This window comes from Pogona vitticeps, chromosome 3 (genome assembly GCF_051106095.1).
Source record: "Pogona vitticeps strain Pit_001003342236 chromosome 3, PviZW2.1, whole genome shotgun sequence".
Taxonomy (NCBI): domain Eukaryota; kingdom Metazoa; phylum Chordata; class Lepidosauria; order Squamata; family Agamidae; genus Pogona; species Pogona vitticeps.
Genome location: NC_135785.1, coordinates 176,098,061 through 176,123,521, shown reverse-complemented (window position 1 = coordinate 176,123,521; position 25,461 = coordinate 176,098,061). Strand labels below are relative to the sequence as shown.

Genomic DNA, 25,461 nt, shown 5'->3' with positions numbered 1-25,461 from the left:
ACTTGCAACAGTATCGAGTCAGAGCCTACCCCCCTCTGCTGGGCCTCTCAGCTGGCAAGCTAGCTCACTGTTACTACGCAGTTTTGCCTCAGCTTTTTCCCGCCAAAACTAGGCTACCTCAGAGCACCTTAATCTAAGTCTCCCCAGTTGGCACGTTCTTCTACTAGCGCACCTCCCCGTGAGGTACACCTAGAAGATTACCTACGCGCCTCAGACTGTCCCTGACTAGACCCCCCTTGCTCTGGGCACACTTGCCAAGGCTTTGCTGGACCACTGGACAACTGGACCAGTCGTATCCCACACGCTGGACACCAATCAATGTGACAAACCCAGACCTACTGGGATATGTCACACAGTTACACTAAGCTGCCACCAACCATTCCCTTTAAGAAGTCACACAGACCAGGGATGGATTTTTAAACAATAAAAAGAATAAGGTTTATTTAAATACACACAGGGAAAAATAAACAATCAGGTGAATAAAATAAAGTAACGTGGCTTATTCTCACTCATACAAGCATACAGTTTGGTTCACCCAGAACCCTTAACTTGAAGCACAGACCCTGAACCTATCAGTTCTGGCTAACCAACAGACACCTGAACCTATCAGGTTGGTACTCTGACACACAGTAGTACCCTGTCTGACACACAGACTCCCACAACAGCTTCTTCTTCCCAGCTGCTGCTTCGTCACAACCCAGTGTCTCTCAGCATCTCCCAGTGTGTGTCCCTTCACCACACAGGCATCACATATTTATACAGTACAGCCCCTCCTCCTGATGTCCCGCCTTCCACTCCCCATAGGATGGAACTTTCCCTCCAAACCCATGACAGACAGGTAACATCAGTGCTGTATGTAACAGGTTCCTTCTCCACTTTTCATAGAAGAAGCAAAAATGAAGACCCTGCGTAGTTTTAGTTTGTTGTTATGGGCTGTGAAATCATTTCTGATTTATGGCAGTTCTAATCAGGTTTTCAAGGTATGTGAGGCATTCGAGGAATGGTTTACCCTTACCATTGCTAGTATATTTCCATGGCCAAGCAGGGAATCCAAGCCTTCTAGTCTAACACTCTGCATTATCCTAGTGTCAGTTTTGGTACTGCTTGGTATTTGATGGCATCAATAGGTCATTTTGAAGTAAATTGTGACTTTAAAACCCAATTGAAAACATGGTTATTCATCCAGGCCTTCCCTCCAGCCAACTCTTGATTTTTTATTTTTTTCCTTACTTTTCCCTATCCTTTATTTCATTGTAGCTATTACTGAATTATTATGTATTTACCTGTGTTTTATTGCCTGATTTTGTATTGGAAGCCGCCTAGAGTTGTCTGATAGTCCAGATAGGCGGGGTATAAATCAAATCAAATAAATAAATAAATAAATAAATAGTAGAAGATTTTTCTTTTATAGATCTGTTCTAGGATCCACATTACTGACAAAGCAGCCTGTATACACAGGAGGTTGAGGAAGAACATAGTCTGATCTAGCACTCATCTCCTGGACTATTTTTAAAGACCTGGACAAGTTGAGTAATACGTGTGTCTTCCCTGCTCCCTTTAGTAACCACAACATAATCCCATATATCTCAGGTTAAGGCCTTCTAAGTGGTCTTAGTTTTTGAGGGAAATGGAATCTTGAGAATCAAATCCTGTCCTCATAACCTTTGGGAGCAGGTTTTCTGTATCTTACTTTTCCCCAGCTGTGAGGCATTTACTCAATATCTGGACAAAAGTTTACACTTTGCTGTTTGTGGTAGGAAATTGTGCAGCTAATAAATCCACTGAAGGAGTGGGATTAGTAAACCTCACTGGTTGACTAGTTGAACTAACAAGTTGATTTTAGCTCCTTAAGAAGTGTGTGAAGTAATTAATACCTATTCCACTGTGGTAGGGTTATTCCTTAATTTTCATTTTCCTTTTTCAAAGAAAGGAAAAAGTGATGCCATCCTACTAGAATGCAGCCATATTTTTATTCTTGGGTACTTGTGAACACTTTAAGCCTAAATGCTCTTCATCTGTTTTGGCCAATATGAAAAGAGATATGCAGTAGCTTCTTGTGCTAACAGGCCGACTTACACTTTGCACAATGGCCTGCAAGAGGCTGTATGGAGACACTCCCTCCATTTTGTTAAACAAGATTCTGGATTTAGTAACAAGGCAAAACTATACATAATCACTCAGAAGTAAAGTCCTGTTCCCTGGGGGCTTGCTCCTAAGTTAGTGGATACAGGAAGTTAGTGTAACAGACCTTAGCAAGCTTCTGCTTCTTTTAAACTGAAGCTGTATTGAGCAGATGTAGTAAGAAAAGAGTAACAGAACAAAAATAGAGGTAGCAGTACTTGTAGTTGGATGCAAGAAGTCTGGCTGCACTGTTAACCTCCTTTCTTGGTATACTGCTACATATACCTGAAGACTGGGAACAGGAAATAGGTGGCTATTTAGATATTGTTGGATTTCAGTTACCACGATCTCTTGATACAGGCTATCATAACTAAGGCTGATGGGTGTTGCAGTCCAGTAGCTTCCGAAGAACTGCACACACCATGCTCTTGCTATAGAATAGATCATATTAATATGAAAAAGCTATTGTTGGTTAGTCCAGACATCAACCAGTCTTGGGCACAAACTTCGGTTTGGTGGTTCATGCCAATTCATATGCACAACACTACAGATGCCATACATTCCTGTCTCCCTGGCCAATGACCCACTCATCAGTCAGAGCCCACTCCTCTCCTCCTCGTCTTTGGCTGTTCAACCAGTTTCTGTCAAGAGCATGGGCTTCCCTGCCCCGCCTCCTTGGCTGATCGCGCACTCAGACAAGGAGGCAGGGCAGGCAAACCCGTGCTCCTGCCGGGGATTGGTTGAACAGCTGGAGAGGAGTGCGCTCCAACTGGCAAGTGGGTCATTGGCTAGGGAGGAGGAGGAAGGGAACTGAGCTTCATGCCTCAATGAATTAAAGTAGCATAGTACTATAATTGCTCATAAGAGGCTGAGAGAATAGTGGCATGCTGAAGGCTTTGATTTAAGGATTTCTTAATTCACTCTATTAGTTGTGCTACGCTAGGAGTAGACGTGGTGGCTCTGCGGGTTAAACCACAGAAGCCTCTGTGCTGTAAAGTCTGTAGACCTTCAGCTGTAAGATCAAATCCATGTGACAGAGTGAGTGCTCGTTGCTTGTCCCAGCTCCCGCCAACCTAGCAGTTTGAAAGCATGCAAATGCGAGTAGATAAATAGGGACCACCTCGGTGGGAAGGTAACAGCGTTCCGTGTCTTAAGTTGCACTGGCCATGTGACCACGGAAGATTGTCTTCGGACAAACACTGGCTTTATGTCTTGGAAATGGGGATGAGCACCGTGCCCTAGAGTCGGACACGACTGGACAAAAATTGTCAAGGGGAACCTTTACCTAGGAGTAGACAGCTTGTCAACTCTCCAGATGCTAGACTGGAACTCCCACCATCCTTCATATGGAACAATATCTGGAGGTTGAAAATTTGCCCAGACTTACCATATGCAGTATTTGCCTTGATATACAGCATTTCTCATAAGTGGTACAGTATTTGGTTATCTGCTGCATGCAAGTTGATTTCCTGGTCTGTACCCACTTAATGATAATAAAATAAAGGTGATAAAATGAAAAGTCATGAAGGCTGGCAAAAAGTTATTTGCATAGGCCTCAGTTGAGATCCATGCAGAAAATGATGTGTTACAGCTCAATGAATATACCTACATTCCTTATAAAAATGCAGGAAATTATTTATTTATTTAATTCAACTTGTATCCCCCCACTGTACCCAAAGGTCTCTGGGCTGCTTACAGTTTAAAATTTAGCCATGACGCTATCAACTCTTTCAATGACTTCCATAATGCTTTCTGTTGTGTGCTTTTTATGGTCTTAGGCCGATTCCGTTGTTCCATTTTGTAATGCTCCTCTAATTGGTATGCAAGGCCTTTAAATAAAAATCTTACATTTTAGGTAAGAAATTAGAAGACAGCAAGACCTGAACTGAGAACTGTGATCATTTTATTGAAGCAAAAAGTATAGTGAAAAGGAGAAAAAATGCCGACGGCAAAAGTTTTGACACCTGTACTAAAAATGAAAGTAGATGAACTCTTTTTGTGCTGGTTAAGTGAACCTGCAACACAGGTGATGCTGAAGAATTATTTAAGAAGTATAACTAATAAGGAGAAGATTGAAATTGGTAATGGTGATCCTGGAAGCAATGCACATATTCTTACACAGATAAACTCTGTCTCGAAACAAAGCATGTTGGGCAATCTGATGTCTGCTCCAACTCCAACAAGCCCTCTTTCTACTCCTCTCCCACATGGGACACCAACAAGCCCAAGGAACTTCTCTAGTATTAGAGGAACACGTAGATCTTCAAGCACTAAAAATGTACGTATTTTTTATTATTTTGTCAGCTGTCTGATTACTTACTCAGCAACTAAAGCATGTATTTTTCCTTTATAGCACTAACCAATTTTGGTGGTTTTGTACACAACTTCATAGATAATGTAAAGATCCATTTTATCCACTGTGAATATATCATGGCCTTTCTCTGCCATTCTCAACAGAGGCCATGGCACATTAGAAAGGGGCTACAAACTGGAGGCAGTGGAAGACAGGAGGGCCTGGCATGCTCTGGTCCATGGGGTCACGAAGAGTTGGACACGACTTAATGACTATACAACAACACAAACTGGAAACAATTTTCAGCAGGGGCCATATGCAACTGATACAATCCTGATTCAGCCTATATTTCTTTCACATTGCATTCATGGTCGTGGCAAAAAAAAAAGGTTGAAAATGGTTGCTCTAGTTCATATTAACATCTCACCTAAAATACACTTCATAGTAGCCTATAGATGTCAGAATGAATTTGACACAACTCCAGGAGGCAGTGGAAGATAGGAGAGCCTGGCATGCTCTGGTCCATGGGGTCACGAAGAGTCGGGCACGACTTAACGACTAAACAACGACGATAGATGTCAGAGTGCACAAAAATCTATTTGCTGTTGTCAATAACATTATTTGATGAATGGGAAATGCAAACACCTTCACACTAAAGCAGATGTTGTTTGGGAAAAATAGTTCTTAGAAGAATTCGTTTCTACCATACAGTAATTGATTTTTGTGCCATTAATTCTAATCATGTTAGCCCAATTCACCTGTAAAGTGTATTTTTTGAAGCACTTCTATTCTTATGTGGAATATAAAACACATAAATGTGCAGATTGTTAAACAATAAAAATTACCAAATCGGGATGGGGATGTTGTGGACATCACCTCCTGGAACCTGACTCAGGATAGCCAGTGGTAATGGATTGTAGCATTTGTAGTCCAAAATATCTGGGAGGACCAAAGGGAAAATTCATCACCAAATGCTCACTCCTATAACTTGCTGTGTGAATAAGTTGTCCATTTTAGAGATGCCACTATAATATGAAAAAGAAGGAAACGGCTAATGTTTGAGTAAGATGTTGCCTGTATAGTTTACACTTTTCATAGTGGGCACCATACAGATAATTTGACACCCATGTGGGCTACTGAAACTGAATGTGTTCCACTTGTGGAAAGAGTTATATTGTACCTGGTTTCCTAGTCGTAACAGTCTACTTGAGCTTCAGGGTTGTTGTTGTTGTGGTTGTACTAGAGCGGGATGCTGGCAGCTGTGGTAATATTGAGAATGCCATGAAGCTGATACCATTTCCTTAGTTTTTTCAAATATGAGCTACATTTATTTATTTTATTTATTTATTCTATTTATATCCTGCCTATCTGGTCAATATGACCCACTTATTTTTTGTACTTGTCAGCACTGTTTTCCCTGCATGGTACCTTGGATCAGCTGTTAATGTTCCCCCTCCTTAGTGAATAGCATACCAGATATCATTGATGATACAGAACCTCAGACATGGCTTCATTAATGGCTTCTATTTTAATGAAAGCACTTTGCTTTTTGGGTCTTCTGCTATTCATCAAGGTCTCTTAAATACTGGGGAATACTGATTTTGAAGATTAGTCAGACTTTGTTCTGTTTTATTACCTTGGGCCTTGTTTCTAAATGTAGTTACACTTGTAAAAATAATTACAGTACATTGAGAAATATCCTCCTGTAGTGGTCTTTGAAGCATGAATTGTGTTGTTTTCATGTTTTTTTTAAAGTTCCACTTGTAAAAGAGCAGTGCTCTGCATTAAAAGATAATAACCAATTTCAAACTGTCATTCTCCTTCCTAGAAGAAACTTAATATTAAAATTTTAACTCACATTATCTTATTAGTCTCCAAATGAGACTAGTAATTTGGAAAGTGAGGGTTAGAATATAAATTCTGTATATAGCACCTATCCTAAGCTCCTAGGAACTTGCTTTTCATGTCTTGTATCATCTTGTATCAATGATTAGGATAGATGCATAGGGAACATCTGACGGAAGAGACTGTCCCAGAGTTAATGAACTTTTAGGCTTGGGGCAAAAAACCAAAACAAGGAATCAAAAAACTCTGCAATGGTTATTTTGCAGTTACGCATATAAATACTGTGTTCATGTTTTGTTTAGAATTTCTTTGATGATAAAACATAAAGAGTTGTGGCAAAGGAAAGAATGGTTTGCAGGCAGGACAGAACAAAAGACAAATAGTTGATTGCAATATAATACAGTATATGTTTGAAAGAAGCAACACCAGTTTTAGTACATTAAGCTGTGTCATTTAGTCTTCACTGAAAGCTGCAAGGCTGTGCATTCTCTGACTCCATGTTGATTAGCATCTTGTTTAGCTCTGGCATGTAGACGTTTGAGTAGAGCTCATTTTTTTTCCTCTCTGATTTCTACTCTGAAAAATAGAAGTAGAATTATTTTTGTCTATGGGTTTGGCTACCTAGGTATTATACGCTGAGAAACTAAATATAGACACTAACTGTAGTGTGTGATATAATTGTCTACCATGTGTTCAGTCATCTGTATGGTAACAGATAATCGTAAATTTTTCTACCACATGTACCTGGACTAAATACCTGGGCATTTACCAAGCAGTAAGCTTTCTTATATTTTCAATATTATTGGATGGTTGTTGTCTCTTCATGGTCATGCTGAACAATAAAGATATTATTAAGAGCTATAGTGCAATTCCAAGTTATTAAGATTTGAGGAGAGAGTGCTGACACAGGAAAGTTATTTTGAGTGAACTGTTAAAATTAAATATAAGATGTTGTTACAGGCTGTCAAGTTGCACCCAGCTTATGGTGACTCTACAAATGAGTGATCTGTGAAATACCCATTCCTCAGTAGCCCTGTTCAGCTCATATACGGACTAATGAGCCATAAATAAGTTACGTTCAAAGAGAAGGCCTCATTCCACTGTTCTGATGCCTATGGGAGTGCATTCCTTTTTTGTGAGTAAAGCTCATGTAAACAGTTGTCTTCAAGGACAAGCATAAAATGTGTCCTGGTAATCATCTTGCTAAACATAGATCTTCTAGAAATATAAGTTTGTTAGCACTGTTCTCCATGCAGAACCAAACAAGCAGAAACACTACCATATGCTCAAAGGATATAGAGAATTCCTTTCATGTGGAATGCTATCAGGAGTAGCACCTCCCATAGGAAATGGGGACCAAAATCCCCTTTTGTAAATTCAAAACCCTCAGGTTTTGAAGCTTTTTCAGGATCCCTTTTGATCTGTTGAAGCCTTTGAGAGCCTTGGGAGGAAGGGGAGCATTTGATGTCCAAATATTGCCACCAACAGTCATGATCCTAGCAGTGGACCTGGGAGTGGTGATTTTCCATCCATCTCATGTTTCTGATGGTATCCTATCTGTTCCTGATGATTGATTTCTATCAATTACTTTGAGAGAAGTTTTCATTTCAATTTCTAAAACTGCAGGTTTCATCAACAGTTGAAGCTGTTGTTTTTGCTTCTCCTCTGTGTATTTCTTCTGTACATTGCTTCTACCTTGTCTCCATTTTATCCTGATCAAAAGTATGTTCCCTTATTGATCTTCCATAATATTTCTTAGATCTTATGAAAATACCATTTTCCTTTATGGTTGTGTGTTCTCTGCCTGTCTCTCTCCCCCAGATATAATTGTTATTCGCTTTGTCCCTACCATACTTGCAAGTCATTGAAAAGTTGCATTTAGGATGCTATTTCTTTGTTTTCTTTCTTTCTTTTGCTTCTTTTTTGTCTTTTGAAGAATCCTTTCAATCATCCATCAAGGCCTTGCTTTTCTTTTGGCTATAGTAATAGGTTTTTGTTGTTGTTGTTTTTCCCCATTCTTCTTTCATCGTATCTCAATTTCAGTCCACAGTTCTGCTTGTGGTTTATTGAACTTAATAATGCAAACCTGTTCTTTTTTGTTGTTGTTTAGTCGTTACGTTGTGTCCAACTCCCAGTCTTTGAATTCTTCTTCAATGTTGTTGCACTTTTCGAGATTAATTCATTATCTGTAGCACAATCTGCTCCTAATCTTGCTTTTGCAGAGGGAAGTTCATAATCTTACTATGTTTCCAATTATACAGTTAGTTCATGTGCACCCTTGTATTGTGATACTCCACATTGATCTAAGTACTTTGTGAATATGTGTAATTTGATGTTTCCTTGTCAGCAGTTTTTTGCTGGTCAATTTCCACCCTTTCATGTTCCCTGAAAGTAGTGGGCAAAGGAGATAGGCAAAAGGGAGTGGTGATCTGTGATGTGTGAGACATCAGGGAGGAGTTCTGAATCTGTGAGGAGAAGTACTACTGGGATAACCTAGTACATCCGGCAGCAAATACTCTCCCCATGTGTGGACACCAGTACCTGATGCTGTGTGAACATCTGAAACAAAAAAAAATACCAGAATGATGCAGAACAACTCAAGAGATAACACCACTGTGTGGACACACCCTTAGTCTGACATCTCAAACAAGGACAAGAAATCTGTGCTATCACCCAGATATATTTCCTTGTGAATTATCCATCTCTAATAGAGGTGGTGCCATCTAGCAGTAAAAGATTTTCCAGTTCTTTGACACAACTTTTGAAAATGAATTTCTTACAATAAAAAACAAATTTGATTGAAAATTTCCAGAGCTACTGACTGAGGGAGGAAAATTTGTTTCAAGTGCAGATCTGGCAATGAATGGATATTTGATGGTTGTTGTGGGGTTTTTGGGCTGTTTGGCCATGTTCAGCCTGAAAAACCCAGAACAACCATCGGATCCTGGCTGTGAACACAATGCGTATTTGGCCCAGTTGTAAATACTGTTTTTATATACTGTATGTATGTATGTATGTATGTATGTATGTATGTATGTATGTATGCATCCATGCATCCATGCATCCATGCATCCATGCATCCATGTATACATCCATGTATACATCCATGTATACATCCATGTATGTATCCATGTATGTATCCATGTATACATCTATGTATGTATACATGTATACATCCATGTATACATCTATGTATGTATACATGTATGTATACACGGTACATACATACATACACATATATATGCATACTGTGCATACATGGACTGTGCTGGGTATTCCTCTCTATCAATGCCATTCTAGTGTATTCCATTTATAGCAACATATTTTGGAGTACAGTACTGTATATATATGTGGTTTTCAAAAAGCTGACTTTGCGTTCCAGGCCTTACATTGTTTGTTGTTGTAGTAGAAAAAAATACACAGGAAACTCTTCTAAAACTGTAATTAAAACGAGATTATTGACTTGGCAGTCTGAAGGCTGAATGAATTTTGTAGAGTGCAGTCCCATATGTCTGCTCAGATGTAAAACTCATTAAGTTCAACTGAACTTAACTTCCACCACCAGTCCTGCTGGGAGTGTGTTGGAGAGGCTGCTGTCTGAATATCAAGCTCCTGGGGAGGGGGGGCGGCTCTTATGCCTTCCAACATCAGGAAAGAAAGAGTTGCAGACATTTTTGCTAGGGACTGGGAGGCAGGATCTGAGATCAGAAATCTTACAAGACCTCATAGGCCTTCTTATTGGGAATGGGTCATGCCTTTGGTTGCTCCTCTTCTTCCATTTAGATGCAAATAAATATAAGGTACGATTCTGTCTGACCTGGAAGTGGATGCTGAAAGGAGAATATGGTAGCTTTCTTCCTCTTTACAAATTTTATTTCATGTCTTGCGTATTTCAAAAGAGTTGGCATATCCTTTAATTAGACAAAATATATTCTATTCAATGTATTGCAATAAGACAGGCTGCACCTTCTGTACCATTGTGTTAAATGAAAATAAAGCCTTTAAAAACTGCTGTGTATTAAACTCCAGCTTTCCAGACGCTGCTTTTTCCGTTTAAATAAAATCTGGCTTTTGAGACAACTAGTATGGAAACTGGAACTCCTCCCCTTTGTTGAGTGTTATACTGTATTATGTATGTCACCCTGTCTCTGAAAACAGTGTGTGGTAGTCCCTGTCTCTGTTTGTGTATACATACACTTGCCAATTTGCTTCGCTCTTGGAGAGCCACACGACTCTCTCTGGCAGGGCCACCCCAATTAGACAACAGCTTGGATGCCAGACTTTCAGAGGTGTCTGCCCCAGCTATGCTCTTGGAGAGAGAGCTACTATTTGCACTTCGAGCTGAGTTGCAGCCACACAGGCACAACTCCTTGGCTGGCTGGTGATCTCCCTACATTCCAAGGGACATGAAACCAGTTCATCTGATTTCCATCAGCTGCCCTGTCAGAGAAACAGTTGTAAAGGGGAGGAAGGAAAGAAGTGACAGATACTAAAAATGAATGTGAGAAAATAGTATCTCGGTCAACCCTTGATCGTGAATGCTATTTATTGAATGCTATATTCTGAATGTATAGAAAGGGGGGGGGGACTTGAGGTGGCCCTATTTTCTGTATTCAAGTTTATCATTTAATACAAGTCTTTCACTTGGAAGCAAGCATTTCAAGAATGCAAACAACCTCCAATTTGACATTAAGAGAACCTTCTGCATTTAAAGTATTTCCTAAAAGGTAAAGGAGAATCAAAACACAAAATGTGTGAAGCTTTCGTAGGATATATCTCAGACTTCAAAATTGAAAAAAAAAAGGCTATGCAGGCTGTATCTTAGTATTTCAAGTCATGTGAGTGTTGATGTACCCTGTTTTCCCAAAAATAAGTCCTAACCTGAAAATAAGCCCTAGTATGATGTTTCAGGATGCTCGTAATATAAGTCCTACCCAAAAAGTAAACCCTAGTTAAGTGAATCCACCATTGTTTTGGACTGCAACAGTACGGCATTGTTTTAGAGCAATGGTAAACTGCCCAGAGTAGACACATTCTAGATGGGCTGTATATAAGTTTAATAAATAAATAAATAAATCTCATTTGGAGGGGGAGGGGAATTGTTAACCAATGCCTTGTTTTTCTTTAACCACCCTCCCCAACCTCAACTTATTTAGTGATAGTACCAATTTTTAGGGACCAAGATTATTGTGAACTTTTCAGCAGTCATGGATATAGCATGGTTTTAAGCAAGAGATTTAGAGCAGTAGTTCCTAGCCTTGGGTGCCCAGGTTTTCAGCTCCCAGAAATACTGGGCCAGTTACAAATCCCAGAAATACTGGCCAGCACAGCTAGTGGTGAAGGCTTCTGGGAGTTTTAGTCGAAGAACATTTGGGGATCCAAGGTTGGGAACCACTGATTTAGAAGAAAATCATTGAAAATGGGTAGCAGCATCAGGTATAGTTAATCTGCTTGTGGGATGGCTTTATTGTAATAGTGATGGTGATAGTGATGTTTTTGCTGCTGTTGCTCAATGAGACATCTGTTGGTCTTTACAGTGGACCCTTGACTTACAGATGGCTTGACTTACAGACTTTTTGAGTTACAGACTTCTCTGGCCGCAAAATTTAGGTTTGACTTGCAGCCTGAGAATTGACTTACAGACCAGAAAAAAACCAAAATGGAACAAAAACGGCCTGTTACGGGATTAATCGGTTTTCAATGCACTGTAGGTCAATGGAGACTTGACCTACAGACTTTTTGACTTGAGAACCGCCTTTCAATACGGATTAAGTTCTCAAGTCAAGATCCCACTGTATTTCTGTCTTTCATTTATGAATCAGAAACCTCCTGTTCTATACATTTAATTTTTGGTATCCCTCAAGCCAACAGTATATTGTGCTGACAGCAGGATTCAGCATTCCGTATGCCCCAAACAGAAATTTGTAACTATGAATCTGGACCTTGGGTCAGCACCAAATTTGGCACAGATATATCATGAAGTCTGTTCTTCTCTGTGCCAGATTTGGGGACATATGGGCAAAGGGTTTTCGAGTTATGATTTTTTACAAAAGTAACACTGTTCTAGCCCCATTTAGAAACAAGTGCTTTTGCGCCAATTTAAAACAAATTAAATACATTTATTAGACCAAATTTGTGTGTCTTGAAAGAAAATGGTCAGTCCCAGCCCTCCGCCTTTTTTTTTAATTTGGAAGGAATTCATCCATTCGGCTCTAATGCTCATTTTGATATTAGTGATTTTAAAATGAGAAAAAAAAAATCAGAGAATTTCGGCTTCCTAAACAGAATGAGGCTCCAATAGTTTTCCATTGGGTTCTGCTCAAATCTTGCAAACTAAGAGCACTGGTTTCCTTCATTGAGTCAACCCATCACAATTTAGATCTTCTTCTTTGTCTGCTGATCCACCCCACTCTTTCTAGCAATATAATCTATTCTGGTCACTTCTGTATTTTAATTATATGTGCATGGTAAGATAGGCTCCAGTTACTCATTTTTGCTCAAGTGCAGCAATATTGGGCCATGTCCTGACTTTTTGAATTGTGGGAACAGAATCACAACATCCCACATTCATAAATCAGAGTTGTTGTTTTTGAAGAATTGAATTTTCATTAGTCTGTGTACCTAAATGTGTGATAAGAGTTGAGTACAATCAGCTCAATTATTTTTCCTTGTGATCAAGCGCATCTTCAGTTTAAGAATAAGGATTAAAGTAGACAGTAGGTATAGCATTTTTGTAGATGTGCTGCCCCAAGTGGTGAAAGATATCTGTTTGCCATAGCATGTGATTTTCCTGATTTGTATAGCTTGCATTTAGAATGCTTCTTTTTTTTTTTCTTTCCTTTTCTTTCTTTTTGTGGTGGTTGGTTCCTTGGAATACTGTATAAACATGGACTTAATTTACAGATATGATTGTTGAAGCATGTATTTGTGGAATTTCATTGTAGGAAGAAAGGTGGAGTAACTAGATTAATCTTAGGGGAAACACTGTATCGTTAATTTCTGGTTTGACTTTTAAGTCCTACCCAGGCTTGCTTCTGAGTAAATATGTGGGGATGTGGAGCAGGGCAAATACTGGGGAATCTGGAAGCATATCTGTCTCTCACCGTCCTTTCTTAGGAGGCATGTTTGATTGATAATAGAAAGAAACTGTTCTATAGAATGTTGGGCTATTTTATAAAGACAAGGTTGTTTTGACTGCTTTTGACTGGTAAATTGCACTTATGTTGCTGTCATAAGTATTATCTGTCTTGGACTGGTAATAACTGATTTGATTGTGGCAAACTAACTTCTTGCAATATTTAGCCAGAAACCTTCCAGTTCTAATTGAAGCCGAATATTGAAAACATTCTGAAGAATTTCAGTTATGTGTTAGGTCACATTAAACAGTGTCTTCTGTGGAGTTCCTTATATCCATGAGAATGCAGCAGTGAGCAAGGAAAACTAGCTCTTTAAAAAAATCAAGCTTGCCAAACAAAACAGTATGTTTTTATTGGAATGGTATTTATTAATAACAAAACTAAATAATACTGCCTTTGCTGAGGTTTTGAGGCAGAAGTAAGAAACTTTGATTTCATCTGACAGAGTTAAATCCAGTTTATATAGTATTTCATGGGTTTTATATTTTGCTTAATGTGGAGATCTAAACATTGACAAAATAAGACATACTTAATAAATTATATATTCCACCTGGGCTAATCATGGGACTCCTATTCCTTCTTCTTCAAAAGAGTAAAAAAAGCAGTTTAATATATTGTGGCATGTATTCCTAGTTATATCTTAAATAGTTTTGTTCTGTGGATGGAAGCAGAGAGAGAAGTAGATTATTTTCTCAGGTAAAGTGGTAGTAATCCTCTTGTTTGCCTGTGTTCTCCCACCCCTTAAAGGGCTTTGGCAATGCTACAGCTGGAACTTGCTTTACTAACCAAGCTTATTTTAGATACTAGCTTTATAGACCTCCCCAAGTATATTTATTAAATTTATATTCCACCTTGCTCCCAAAAAAGGCACTCGGGGTAGCTAACAATAATAAATTTCAGTCAAAACAAATGCAATCAAAACGTGAAAGCCTGTCAATAGAAATATAATTATTTCAACCTTGGTTTCTTTTCTGATGTCTGAAGTACAGTACTTAAAAGAGCTTTACAAGTTCAGAAGAGGCTGCCAACTTCAGTCCCTAAATAGGCTGCTCTGGGACCAGAAGAGTAAGTACTGTAGCTTGTGACAAAAGGAAAGGAAGAGAGGAAATGACAAAACCACTATGTCTGATGTTTTCATGTTCCTCCCTAGTTGGTTTTTACTAAATTGGAAGTTTCTTTTGCTGATGACTTGAAGTGCCACATCTTATAACAGGCTTGTGCCTCTTCCATATTATACCATACCATTAAGAGATTGGAATGCATGGAGCAAGGGGCAGGCTCCCAAAGCAACTTTGCAATCTGTTTGCAGTTCCAGCCAAGTTCCCTTTTAATGTATGGAGCAGGCTAAGTTGAACTGGCTCTCAGAATAACACAGAAGTAAAACGCAGCTGCTGCTTTAAGTGGCACTGTGTGATAATAGGACTCTGCTGTTTACTGGGACTCAACTGCCTGCACTGGTGCACACACAAGCGTTATATGAAATCTGAAAGCATGAGGATAAAGGAGATTTCTTTACGGCAAGACCCTGATTTACGAAAGGAATTGGCATTGCTAGCTCGAGGATGTGATTTTGTTCTGCCTTCCAGATTCAAGAAGAGACTTAAAGCTTTCCAGCAAGTCCAGGTTTGTTTACAATTATATATTTCGCTGCACTGTGTATTTGGGTTTTGTTTTTTAGGTGGGGGAGATATTTGTGCTGATTGAGTGGAAACTAGCCAGGTGTGCTTTGCTGCTCTACTATTTGAACTCTAAATTTTTTGAAAACCTAAAATGATTTTATTGTTAGTTAAAAAACACACACGCAACCCCCTCCCCCAAAAGCACATGTACCAGATTGTGCCTACTTGGAGCATTATTTTACTCTCACTGTTATTGTTGCCCTTCAGTGCTTTGTTGGCACAAGGTATATAAAAGGAAAATAAACAATGTAACTTGGCCCATATATGGATGTTCCTTTTTTAGCTATCAGATTGTGCAACTGTAAAGTTGAAAATAAATAAGGAAAGTTTGTATTGTGTCTATTCTTTCCATCTTGCATAATCTTTATAAATTTGGTTCATTTTTAAAGTGTATTATAAATAAGTGGCTATTAATTTTTCAAAATCAATATTATCATAGCAAAATTCCTATGTCTCAAATAGTGTTGCATGTTATAGTATGCTGCCTGGGAGAAAATAGCCTAACTTGTTTACATTCAAATGCATAATTCAGTGTCAATCACTTTCTGCTTTGCTGCTTTGTCCTTTTATGTTTTCCTTCTCCATCTTAACAAAACATCATCCAAAGATGGATAAGGTCATCATCTAGAGGGCAGAGTCAGACAAAAGCCTGAGAATTCTTCCTCCAAGCAGGATTGTAATTATTGCCTTGATTTCACCTGGAATGTAGTTTGTTGTTAAATACTGGGTTTCTAGTACATCTGTATTCATTTATGATATCCTCTTTCCCTGTATACCGAGACCTCTTTTCTTGATACGCATTGATGGAAATGTTTTAATTTAGTTAATTATTTGGTACATTTCTGCCCACTGTTCCACTGTAATGTTCAAGGTGACTTACACACAACAGAAAGTTTAATGTTGCTCCTCCCAAGTGGGTAAGAGAGGTGATAGCACATTACCTAGCAGCCTAGATAAGATAAATATACAGTTGGGACATGTTATGTTAACATGAGACTAGGGATTGTAGAATCATAATTGCATTAAGCAGTGCACTGTTGCTCTTCAAGGAGTAGTTATGCTTTTCTGCAGGATCTTGGCTAGTGGCGGACACCTAGATTTCTCCAGGATAGCATTTAGCAGCAAAAGTTTTGAATTAGTATACTAAAGGTATACTAGTTTCATTGTTTCCTTTTGCTTTTGCCTTTATTAAAGGAGGACTGAACATATGGTTCCATCATTCTCTGGATTTTTAAGATTTTTGTTTATGCCACTTGTTTTCAATCGGGAAGCCTCAGATATCTAGGCTGTGCTTTCTACAGCTTATGGGAGTTATAGTCAAGAACGTTTAGGTTCTGGTTATGTTGAAGCTACAGTTTTGTTGTATGAGTACTGACTTGACTTGCTGTGAATCTGTATTTCCCAGTATTCAAGTTGCAATATTTATTCATGACAAAATGCAGATTCATCCTAGAAAGCCTATACTGTACTGTAAATTGTTTTGATGAGTACATCTGGGAGAGAGAGAGTTGATACAAGCTTGTAGAAACATCAAGTTGTGCCTCATCTCTTCTGGTACTCATGAGGCTGGTGAAGGGAGGGGGGAGTAAGTCATACACTGAATTCCTGCTGGTGGAAGGATCTATCATATGGTGCTCCCTGCATGAGACTATACTATACTTGTCACTTCTTTTCTGGCACAATTCATAGTCAGCTCTTCTTACTATAGTCTTCAGTTAACTGCCTGTCCCACAGTTGTTTTCAGAGAGGGAGAGAGAGTTTGGGGTTTTTTTACAGTTGAGTAAATAATGCTGGAAATATTTTATCATCTTTTGTTACATATTTCCTAGCAAAAATGTCTTTTCTGTATTCACCTGAATTTGGTTTCTCTGTGTGTGTGAGTGAGAGAGAGGGAGATGGGCTCTGACTTCTTGCTGCTACTAGATGTCCCCTCTGTGTGAAATTGTAATCTGACATGTGTGAAGAGGCACTGGAACTTTTCTTGCGTCTGAACATTCCTTCCTTCCAACTTTTGGCTTGGCTCGCTGTGTGCTGGAATGCCAGTCTCTTATGAGATTATCTTCGCATCTCATGCAAATTCTGACTGCTAGATATAAGCATATCCCATTTCCAGAGGGGTGTGGGGTTTTTTGAGCAGTATGTGTGCACAAATGTACAGATACGAGACAGTGAGAGAGTAAAAATCAGGTACATACAAACTCTTGACATAAATATAGATCTGGCAGCCCTTTATGTAGTGGACAACTCTCCCTCCTATTGCCAAAAAAAAAAAAAAACAACGCAAACCAAAAAACCACCCATCCTTCTCTCTAGTATCAAGATACATTTAAGATATTAGAAGTTTATGTATTCTTATATTCTAGAGACTCCCCCCCCCCATTTTTAGTTGTCTTGGAACATATATTAAATAGAATTTTTATTTGTAACACATATTTACATTTTGTAAGCTACTGTTCTAATGCCAGTGAAAATTTAGCTGTCTTTTGTAGATTATCTGATGAAAGGCTGTTTTAGAGGGAAGTGTATTGAGTAAGCCTATTACTGCAGTCTTTTGTGATTTTGTTCTGTGCTGTTTTCATCAAGGCCAGGAATAGGATGACTCCAGGCTTGTGGAATTTCTTTGATTTTCTACTGATCTTGAAGGTCCACCAAAGTGACTTAGTAGGCCAGATATGCAAAGCAAGATGCCCCTGAGCACATTGTCAACTCAAGAATCTGCATGTAGTACCATAGCTAATCAGAGCACAAACCACTTCCTGTTTTCCCCCATTTTTCTCTGTTGCAATGGCCAATCAACTGCCTTTTGCTTTTTATTATTAAACACTTAGAATTTTTAATTTAAGACGGTTAGAAATTTCCCATCTACTACAGATCGTGGTGGCGCTGGTGGCTAAACCGCAGAAGCCTGTGCTTGCAGGGTCAGAAGACCAAGCAGTCGTAAGATCGAATCCACGCGACGGAGTGAGTGCCCGTCGCTTGTCCCAGCTCCCGCCAACCTAGCGGTTCGAAAGCATGCAAATGCAAGTAGATAAATAGGGACCACTTCGGTGGGAAGGTAACAGTGTTCTGTGTCTAAGTCGCACTGGCCATGTGACCACGGAGGATTGTCTTCGGACAAAAATGCTGGCTCTATGGCTTGGAAACGGGGATGAGCACCACCCCCTAGAGTCGAACACGACTGGACAAAAATTGTCAAGGGGAACCTTTACCTTTACCTTACAGATCTACCAGTAGTCCCAGTGTATCGGCTTCCTTTTTTATGGTGTAGACTGACTTTAACTGCTGTGTTAAATGGAGAGATAGGTAATTGTGCTACTGACACCACCATTCTATTCTTGTTTAGAATTGTTTATAAGCAGCAAGTGAAGAGTAAGAGCTTGTCTACATGCTTGCTTTGGATTGGGCTAAATAGGGTTGCTAGAAGTCCAGTAGGCCATTTTGTGCGCTCATTGCATTCAAATAACATACCGTACATACAGACCTCAAGCAACCTTACAGGTACAGTATTTGGTCCAAATCAGCCCACTGTCAAGTTGTCAGTAATGTGAAGTAGCTTAAGAAGAGAGCCGATGTAGGATACTGATATATTAAACACTTCCTTGGCTCTGTGGAGGAGCTGAGGAAGTGTGTGTGTGTGTGTGGGGGGGGTATTTTTAAACTATATTAGGGCAGGGCACGTGCGCTGTATCAATTTTTTTTTAAAGCCAAGTACAAAACCTCCTCCCCAAAGTGGGAGGAGACAAGAGGGGGCAGCAAGAATTTGTGTTTGTTTTCTCTTAAAGGCTCAGTTGAGAGCCAATCAAGGAAAGCAAACAAAAATCCCCCTCATTGCTTTTGTTTGTTTCCTCTTCCTTCCAAGAGGAAGTTTTCCATTTGGCTTTTTTTTTTTAAATAATAAAACCTCACGATATTCAAACAGGAAAGCTCAGTTCGGATTTGTTTCCAGTGATCACACACACTGGAAACAAACCCAAACCAGAGTTATCCTACCCACACCAAGAAGTAGGAGCCCCTGACTGGGACCAGAATGATGTGGGTAGGACTGCTCTGGGGCTGGTCCTAATGACCCTTTTAAGGAATGAACAAGCCTGTCCCTGCAATGAATCAAACACAGTTTGTGAATGTTGGTGAATTCTAATAAAAGAATAAACTGGATTAAATTCTCATGTGTCCCTAGACTTACACAATTAGTGTCTCTTTTAACCATAAGGTTACTGAGCAGTTGGATCATAGCCGATATATAACAGAAAGGTGCAGGAGTGTCTATTTAATACACAATACTCAAAACATACATAAAATGATTTGCTTTGCATAAACAGTGCTTACGTGCAAAGTATTTCTTAAGTGTTTTTACCTATAAATGTGTGCACTTAATAATAGCTCATTCATGTAGATTATGCCTATTACAGACCTGCACGGAGCGTTGTGTTAGCATAAGAGGAGCAAAAAAGATGTGTGCCCACCCTGCAGCTATAAAGAGGAGTACTGTATTCTAACTCCATATTTTATGTGATTCATGCATTCTGGTCAGTCTCTGCATTTTAGTCACATAACGTTGAACACTGTATAAAAACAAAAAACTGCTTTCAGTGTGCATTTTGCTTAGAATGACTGGTGTAATAAAAGCTATCTTGGGAAATGTAATAAAATGAGGAGAATAATTCCAGTTTGATCTGAGAATTTTTTTCATGTTTTCTTCATGTTTTATTGGATAACTTAACATTGCAGTCTTGGAAGCTTACCTGTGAGACTGATTAACTGTTGTTCCTCTAAAATCTAAACTTTTCAAGTAGATTTACTTTGGATCAGTACTACTCCTTCCAGTGCCATCTTCAGCCCTTCCCTAAACTTATAGATAACTATTTTCTTTTTCATTCATTGTTTTTAGCTTTTTCTATGAGTGAACTGAAAGAAATCCTTATATATATATATGTACAAAATGATGGTTGCAATTGGACAGTATCACAGATTACAGCAGGAGACGTTTTATGTTAAAACCCCACCATATTTTGTGATGTTTGCATTTAAAACAAAGAACATCTGCAATGAGGGGTCCTGATGGCAGTGTTTTTGAACTAATCATACCCAAGGCTAACAAAATGGTTTCAGACTTGAGTGTCCCTATAATGATATGATTCTAAAATAGCTTTGCTCCCTATCGTTGGCAAGATTTATGTTATACCTCTCATACTCCATTGTGAACTTTTTCTCACTGTACTTCTGCCCTGCTTTGCATGTACTGCAAAAAAGGAAGGTCTGAACAGTCATTTTAGTTTATAATTTATTTACTCTGTCTTTCTATATGTGTGTGAGAGAGAAGTTGTGTAGTACCTGCTGAAATTGAAAAGAAAATATTTAATGTACCTTTTTGACTCAATGGTCATCCATATGACATTGTTCTAGTATTTTTTTTCCTTGCACATTAGTACAGATTGTTGGCTAGCATCTTCTCTTTCTTCTCCTTTATTACTTCACCCTCTCTTTCCATCCATCTTTGTTTTCCCCACCTAGCGTTCTCAAACCTTCCTCTTTGGCTGCAGTGCTTATTATTATTGTTTTTAGGTTTGAGCTTTTGCACTGTGGTTAAAAAAAGGATAATGCAAAAAATTAAAAGGCAGAACATGGGATCAGCTAATATATTTTCTATCTTAATATCTCAACTAAACTAAAGAGGAACAGTACTAAGGTGTGGAGGGGTGGAAACTGACAGCTTTGCCATGTTCATAAGGAAATGTCATCGGATTGTACCCACATACAAAGCACATGGATCAGAACATGTAGGTATACAGAGAAGTCTACACAAGGAGATAGAGCACTGGAGCAAATCGGAGCAAAGCAGAGTAAGAATGCACCACCAACTGGCTGTTATGTTTAAAAAGCCTGAAAGCAAGGGTTTTTGTCCTGATTCAATATGGTTGACATTCATTTAAGTCTTGTGTTGTTGTATGGACACCCAGATTCAATACTGGTATCATGAGTGCACGGGAAGCTGAACACATGTTCATTGTGAATAGGCCTTGAGTTAAGCAATCATTTTTCTGACCTGGATTCAGAGGGCTGCATACTGTGTTCCACATTCATTCCAATTCTTTTTTGACTCCCTGCTCCATTTGCAGGTTCATACATAGGCATGCTTACCTTCCAAAAATGTTGCATCTCAATGTTGAGATGTTGCATCCTTTCGATACAGTACAAGTGACTTAAACCAGGAAGGAGACTCAGAGGTCGCATAGCCACAAGTTCCATCCATGCATATTCAGTGGGGCTCTGTAGATGCCAGCTAATATGTAGAAACAATGTGTAGATTTAAATTTATGCTAGTATGTCAGTACAATCTGATTTATACACATTAACTGGGGAGGGCGCATGGAAACAAAGGGATTCCTATCTCCCTACAGTGTGCAACAGAACAAATTGTACACTGTTCATTTTTTGACTATGACTACTGTTAACCATGAAAATAAAGGCATTTCTGTTTCAAAAGATGTCAAAGCAAATATATATCTTTCTGCCCCAGTAAGTGTTAGAAATGTACTCATGCTTTTATTATTAGTTTTAATAGCACATTGTGCTGTTGATATTGCACTGTAAGTCAGACTTACCTTGTGAATAAGGCCTAACATTTTTCTAAAAAACTAAACATTAAAAAAGGCATAAAATTAATTGTTATGCTTTCTGAGATTGGAATATTATTTTCTTGCCTACAAATTCCTTCACTATTTTCTTCCTATGGTTACTATTAAAACATAAAACATAACTAGTAAACAGTTACATGAACACAGTCACATTGTGGTGTTGAACTCTGAAGGTGATATGTGAAGTAAGGCCACATAATAGTACACTGCATTAACATGAAATATTAAAGGTAGTTATAACCCTTTTACTTATAAGTTATATGAATCTTTGGAATAAGAATTTGTTGGTAAAGAGCTGTTTTGAAAACCTAAAAATGTTTACTAAAAGGCTTATTCTGTGCCAATAGCAGTGTTTGTGTATTCCTAAACAGCTGGTGGTATCATTTACTGTCACAAGCCTAATGTGTAATGAGCAACATACTGTTGTAAAGAAGGAAATGCTAAATATAATCAGCATTTTTCAAATCCAAAGACTTAATGGGTTATACTTAGTTGTCCTCAACTTGACTGCAGTAGAAAATAATTAAGGCTTCCAAGCTTAAATTATATGGTACATTTTTGCTGTTTTTCAAATGTCACTTCCAAATTGTCATGCTTTTACCTTGCAAGCTCCCCCCCCCCAATTTTCTTAACAAATTTGTCCTTCTGTTCTCCTCTCATTCCCATTCCCAGCCCAGTTTTCTACAGTACTTCCATGTATTTCTGACCAGTCTTCACAGGCATACATTCTACAAACATTTTAATATTAGTGTTTACTTAATTAAAAAAAAAAAGAAGCCTAACCTTTTAGATTATAAAGCCTTCTGCAATACCTGTGAGCCAAGTTTGGAAAGATATAAGTAATGTATATTATCCCCCAGGGACATATATTACTGATGGTTGTTGTAGGTTTTTCCGGCTGTTTAACCATGTTCTGGAGGTTTTTCTTCCTGATGTTTCACCAGTCTCTGTGGCCGGCATCTTCAGAGGACAGGATTTAGAATTCTGTCTGTATTTTGGAGTAATGTGTGGGATAGTTGAGTATTTGTAGCTGTGGAATCAGCTTTTTGTCCTTTTCAGGAGATTGGGTGATTATGGTGATCAGGGTATTTTTTGTTATGGGTGTATTGTTGTGATAAAAGGGGGAGATGATCTGCCACTGTGATTGATGCGTGTTGTTAGCTAGTCTTTGTGGCTGGGTAGAGTTCGTTTTTGCAGGCTGTATTTTTCAGTGCTGGGAGCCAGGCTTTGTTGAGTTTTAGACTTTCTTCTTTTTTGTTGAAGCTGTGCTAGTGTTTGTGGATTTCAATGGCTTTCCTATGTAGTCTAACAGAATGATTGCTGGTGTTGTCCAGTACTTCTGTGTTTTGAAATAGGATTTCATGTCCAGCTTGAAGAAAGCCTAAACTCAACAAAGCCTGGCTAATTATGCATCCACCTCAAGCCCTGTCACTATGGAATCAAAGCTTTGTTAATATCCTAACCTTTACTGTTCTACTCAACTCTTGCAAGCTGCCCAAAGCTTCGGTTATTAGGTGTTTTAGTAATGAAATAAATAAGTGAACAAACAGACCAACATATGGAATCAAATAAGTCTTTTAGAGTGTAAATTTACAGTAGCTTACACTCTAATTTCCAGTTTCACACTAAATTCAATAAACAGATTACCCAAGAAACTGAGATGTTGTGTCCTAAGGAAAACTGTAATAGTACTGTAACTACTGTAAGATCTTTTGTTACTGTCGTGTGCTGTCAGGTTGCCTCTGGATTATGGTGACCCTATGAATAAGCAGTCTCCAAAATGATCTGTCCTCAGCTCACCTGCTCAGCTCTTGTAAACTCAACCCTGTGGCTTTCTTTAGGTGGCCCATCCATCTCATGTTCGGTCTTGCTCTTTTCCTGTTGCCTTCCACCAGCAGTCTTTTCCAGAGAATCCAGCATGATCTGCCCAAGTAGGACAACCTCAGTTCCATCATTTTTGCTTCGGAGATAGTGATAGTGCCTCAGTATTCAGGTTTTCTTGCAGTGTTGGCACTCTGAAATAAATACGCTGGTTTTGTGTTGCAGTTTGGGCTCAAAAAGGTTCGCCATCTAGGAAGTGTACCTAGGTCTGGCAGTGGGTTCTTATCTATGGAGGTTGTGCAGGGACTTGAACAGAAGTGTTTCTCCCAGGTGGCTTCATACAGGAGGCAGTGCAAAACACAGTGAGTGGCACCACCAGGTGTATGTTATTGGTAAATAGAGAAGTGTTGGTGTATTTGAATAGAAGCTTTGGAAGCTATTATCAAGGCATAGAAAGGTAAATTATAAAAAATAGATTGCAGGTGTAATTTAGCAGTTATTATAACTGTGAGAATTCAGTAGAAACCATATCCCACTGTATGTATGTTGATTCTATATACCCTTTCATTAGTCTGCCATTTAGCTGTTTACAACCCTTACTGCATCTGGAGCAGGCTTTATTTTAGCATCTCTGCATTTTCCTCCACTTCACTCAGCTATTAAACAACAGCTATTGTAACTCTAATTTCTTTGGTAATATAATTTTCTCTTGTCTTCTGTAGTTTTACTTAGTACAAACATAATACTTTAAATACTTCAGCACTGATGAAATGAAGACCCCCGCCCCCAGTTTTACATTGTTTCTGGATGTCTGCAAGGATAAACAGAATCACTGAAACGTAGCTTTTAAAAATCACTTCTAAAAATTAATCAGACAAATCTCACTGTTCACATCTACATAGTTTCCATGATAACTTTCCTGTAAAACTTTCACAAGGTATGAACGTCAAGATTCATGCCCTCCTCACATTTTAAAAACATGTAAAATAAATTGACATGTAAATTCTCTTTGGATTTCATTTTCAGTCAACCTGCGCAATTTGCATGTCAGTTTAGCATAAAGTTTTGTCTTCACACAGCATCCATGTGTGGTCTTATTGAGAGTTCTGAGCCATGGAGTACTGCAGCTATTACATAGTACTTTGTTTCTTGTTAGTTGATGCACAATTAGAGTGGCATCACAGGTAGTAAAGGGGCTGGGATTTTTTTGTTGTTGTTTAGTCATTAAGTCATGTCTGACTCTTCATGACCCCATGGACCAGAGCATGCCAGGCCCTCCTGTCTTCCACTGCCTCCTGGAGTTTGGTCAAATTCATGTTCGTAGCTTCGATGACACTGTCCAACCATCTCGTCCTCTGTCCGCCCCTTCTTCTCTTGCCGTCACACTTTCCCAACATCAGGGTCTTTTCCAGGGAGTCTTCTCTTCTCATGAGATGGCCAGAGTATTGGAGCATCAGCTTCAGGATCTGTCCTTCCAGGGATACATGAGTACAAATATAACAGTGCTAAAATGGGTTGCGTGGCTAAAGCTGCATACAGTATGTTCAGATAGCTTGCACACAGACCTAGTGAAAACAAGAGGACAGACTTCTCGCAGCCATTCGTAGGCACACAGATAAACCTTTCTCTTAGCTTATTCAACTCCTTCAAGTATGAACTAAAACTAGTATTCTTTCTCTAGTGGTTTGATAAGTGCAGGATGAAACGGTGAAGCACCTGACACAGTAAACATGGTGTGTAAAAGATATCTTTATAGACGCTGTGTGATGTTTTTAATAGATCTGAAGATCAAGAAATTGGCCATTGGACAAGAGCTTGCCAAGTTTCTGGGTCTTCTTACTTCTTTATTATTTGAAAACACTAAGGCAGTATGACCTTGGGTTTTGTGAATTTTCCTGTCACGGGAGTCTCAAGTGAGGACTCCTACTTTT

General features: G+C 38.9%; 1 protein-coding gene across 3 annotated transcripts in view; it reads left to right on the top strand.

Moving 5' to 3' along the window:
- Positions 1–25,461, top strand: part of PPP2R3B (protein phosphatase 2 regulatory subunit B''beta) — a 54,377-nt gene that overhangs the window by 5,689 nt on the left and 23,227 nt on the right. For 2 of the 3 annotated variants that reach the window (XM_020796804.3, XM_020796803.3), the window contains exon 2: positions 3,977–4,399. In XM_020796804.3, coding sequence (XP_020652463.2) covers positions 4,061–4,399 — 339 coding nt within the window. In that variant the 5' untranslated portion in view covers positions 3,977–4,060. Of the gene's footprint in view, positions 1–3,976; positions 4,400–13,081; positions 15,019–25,461 lie in introns of those variants that run through there. The other variant, XM_020796806.3, reaches the window with a different exon arrangement.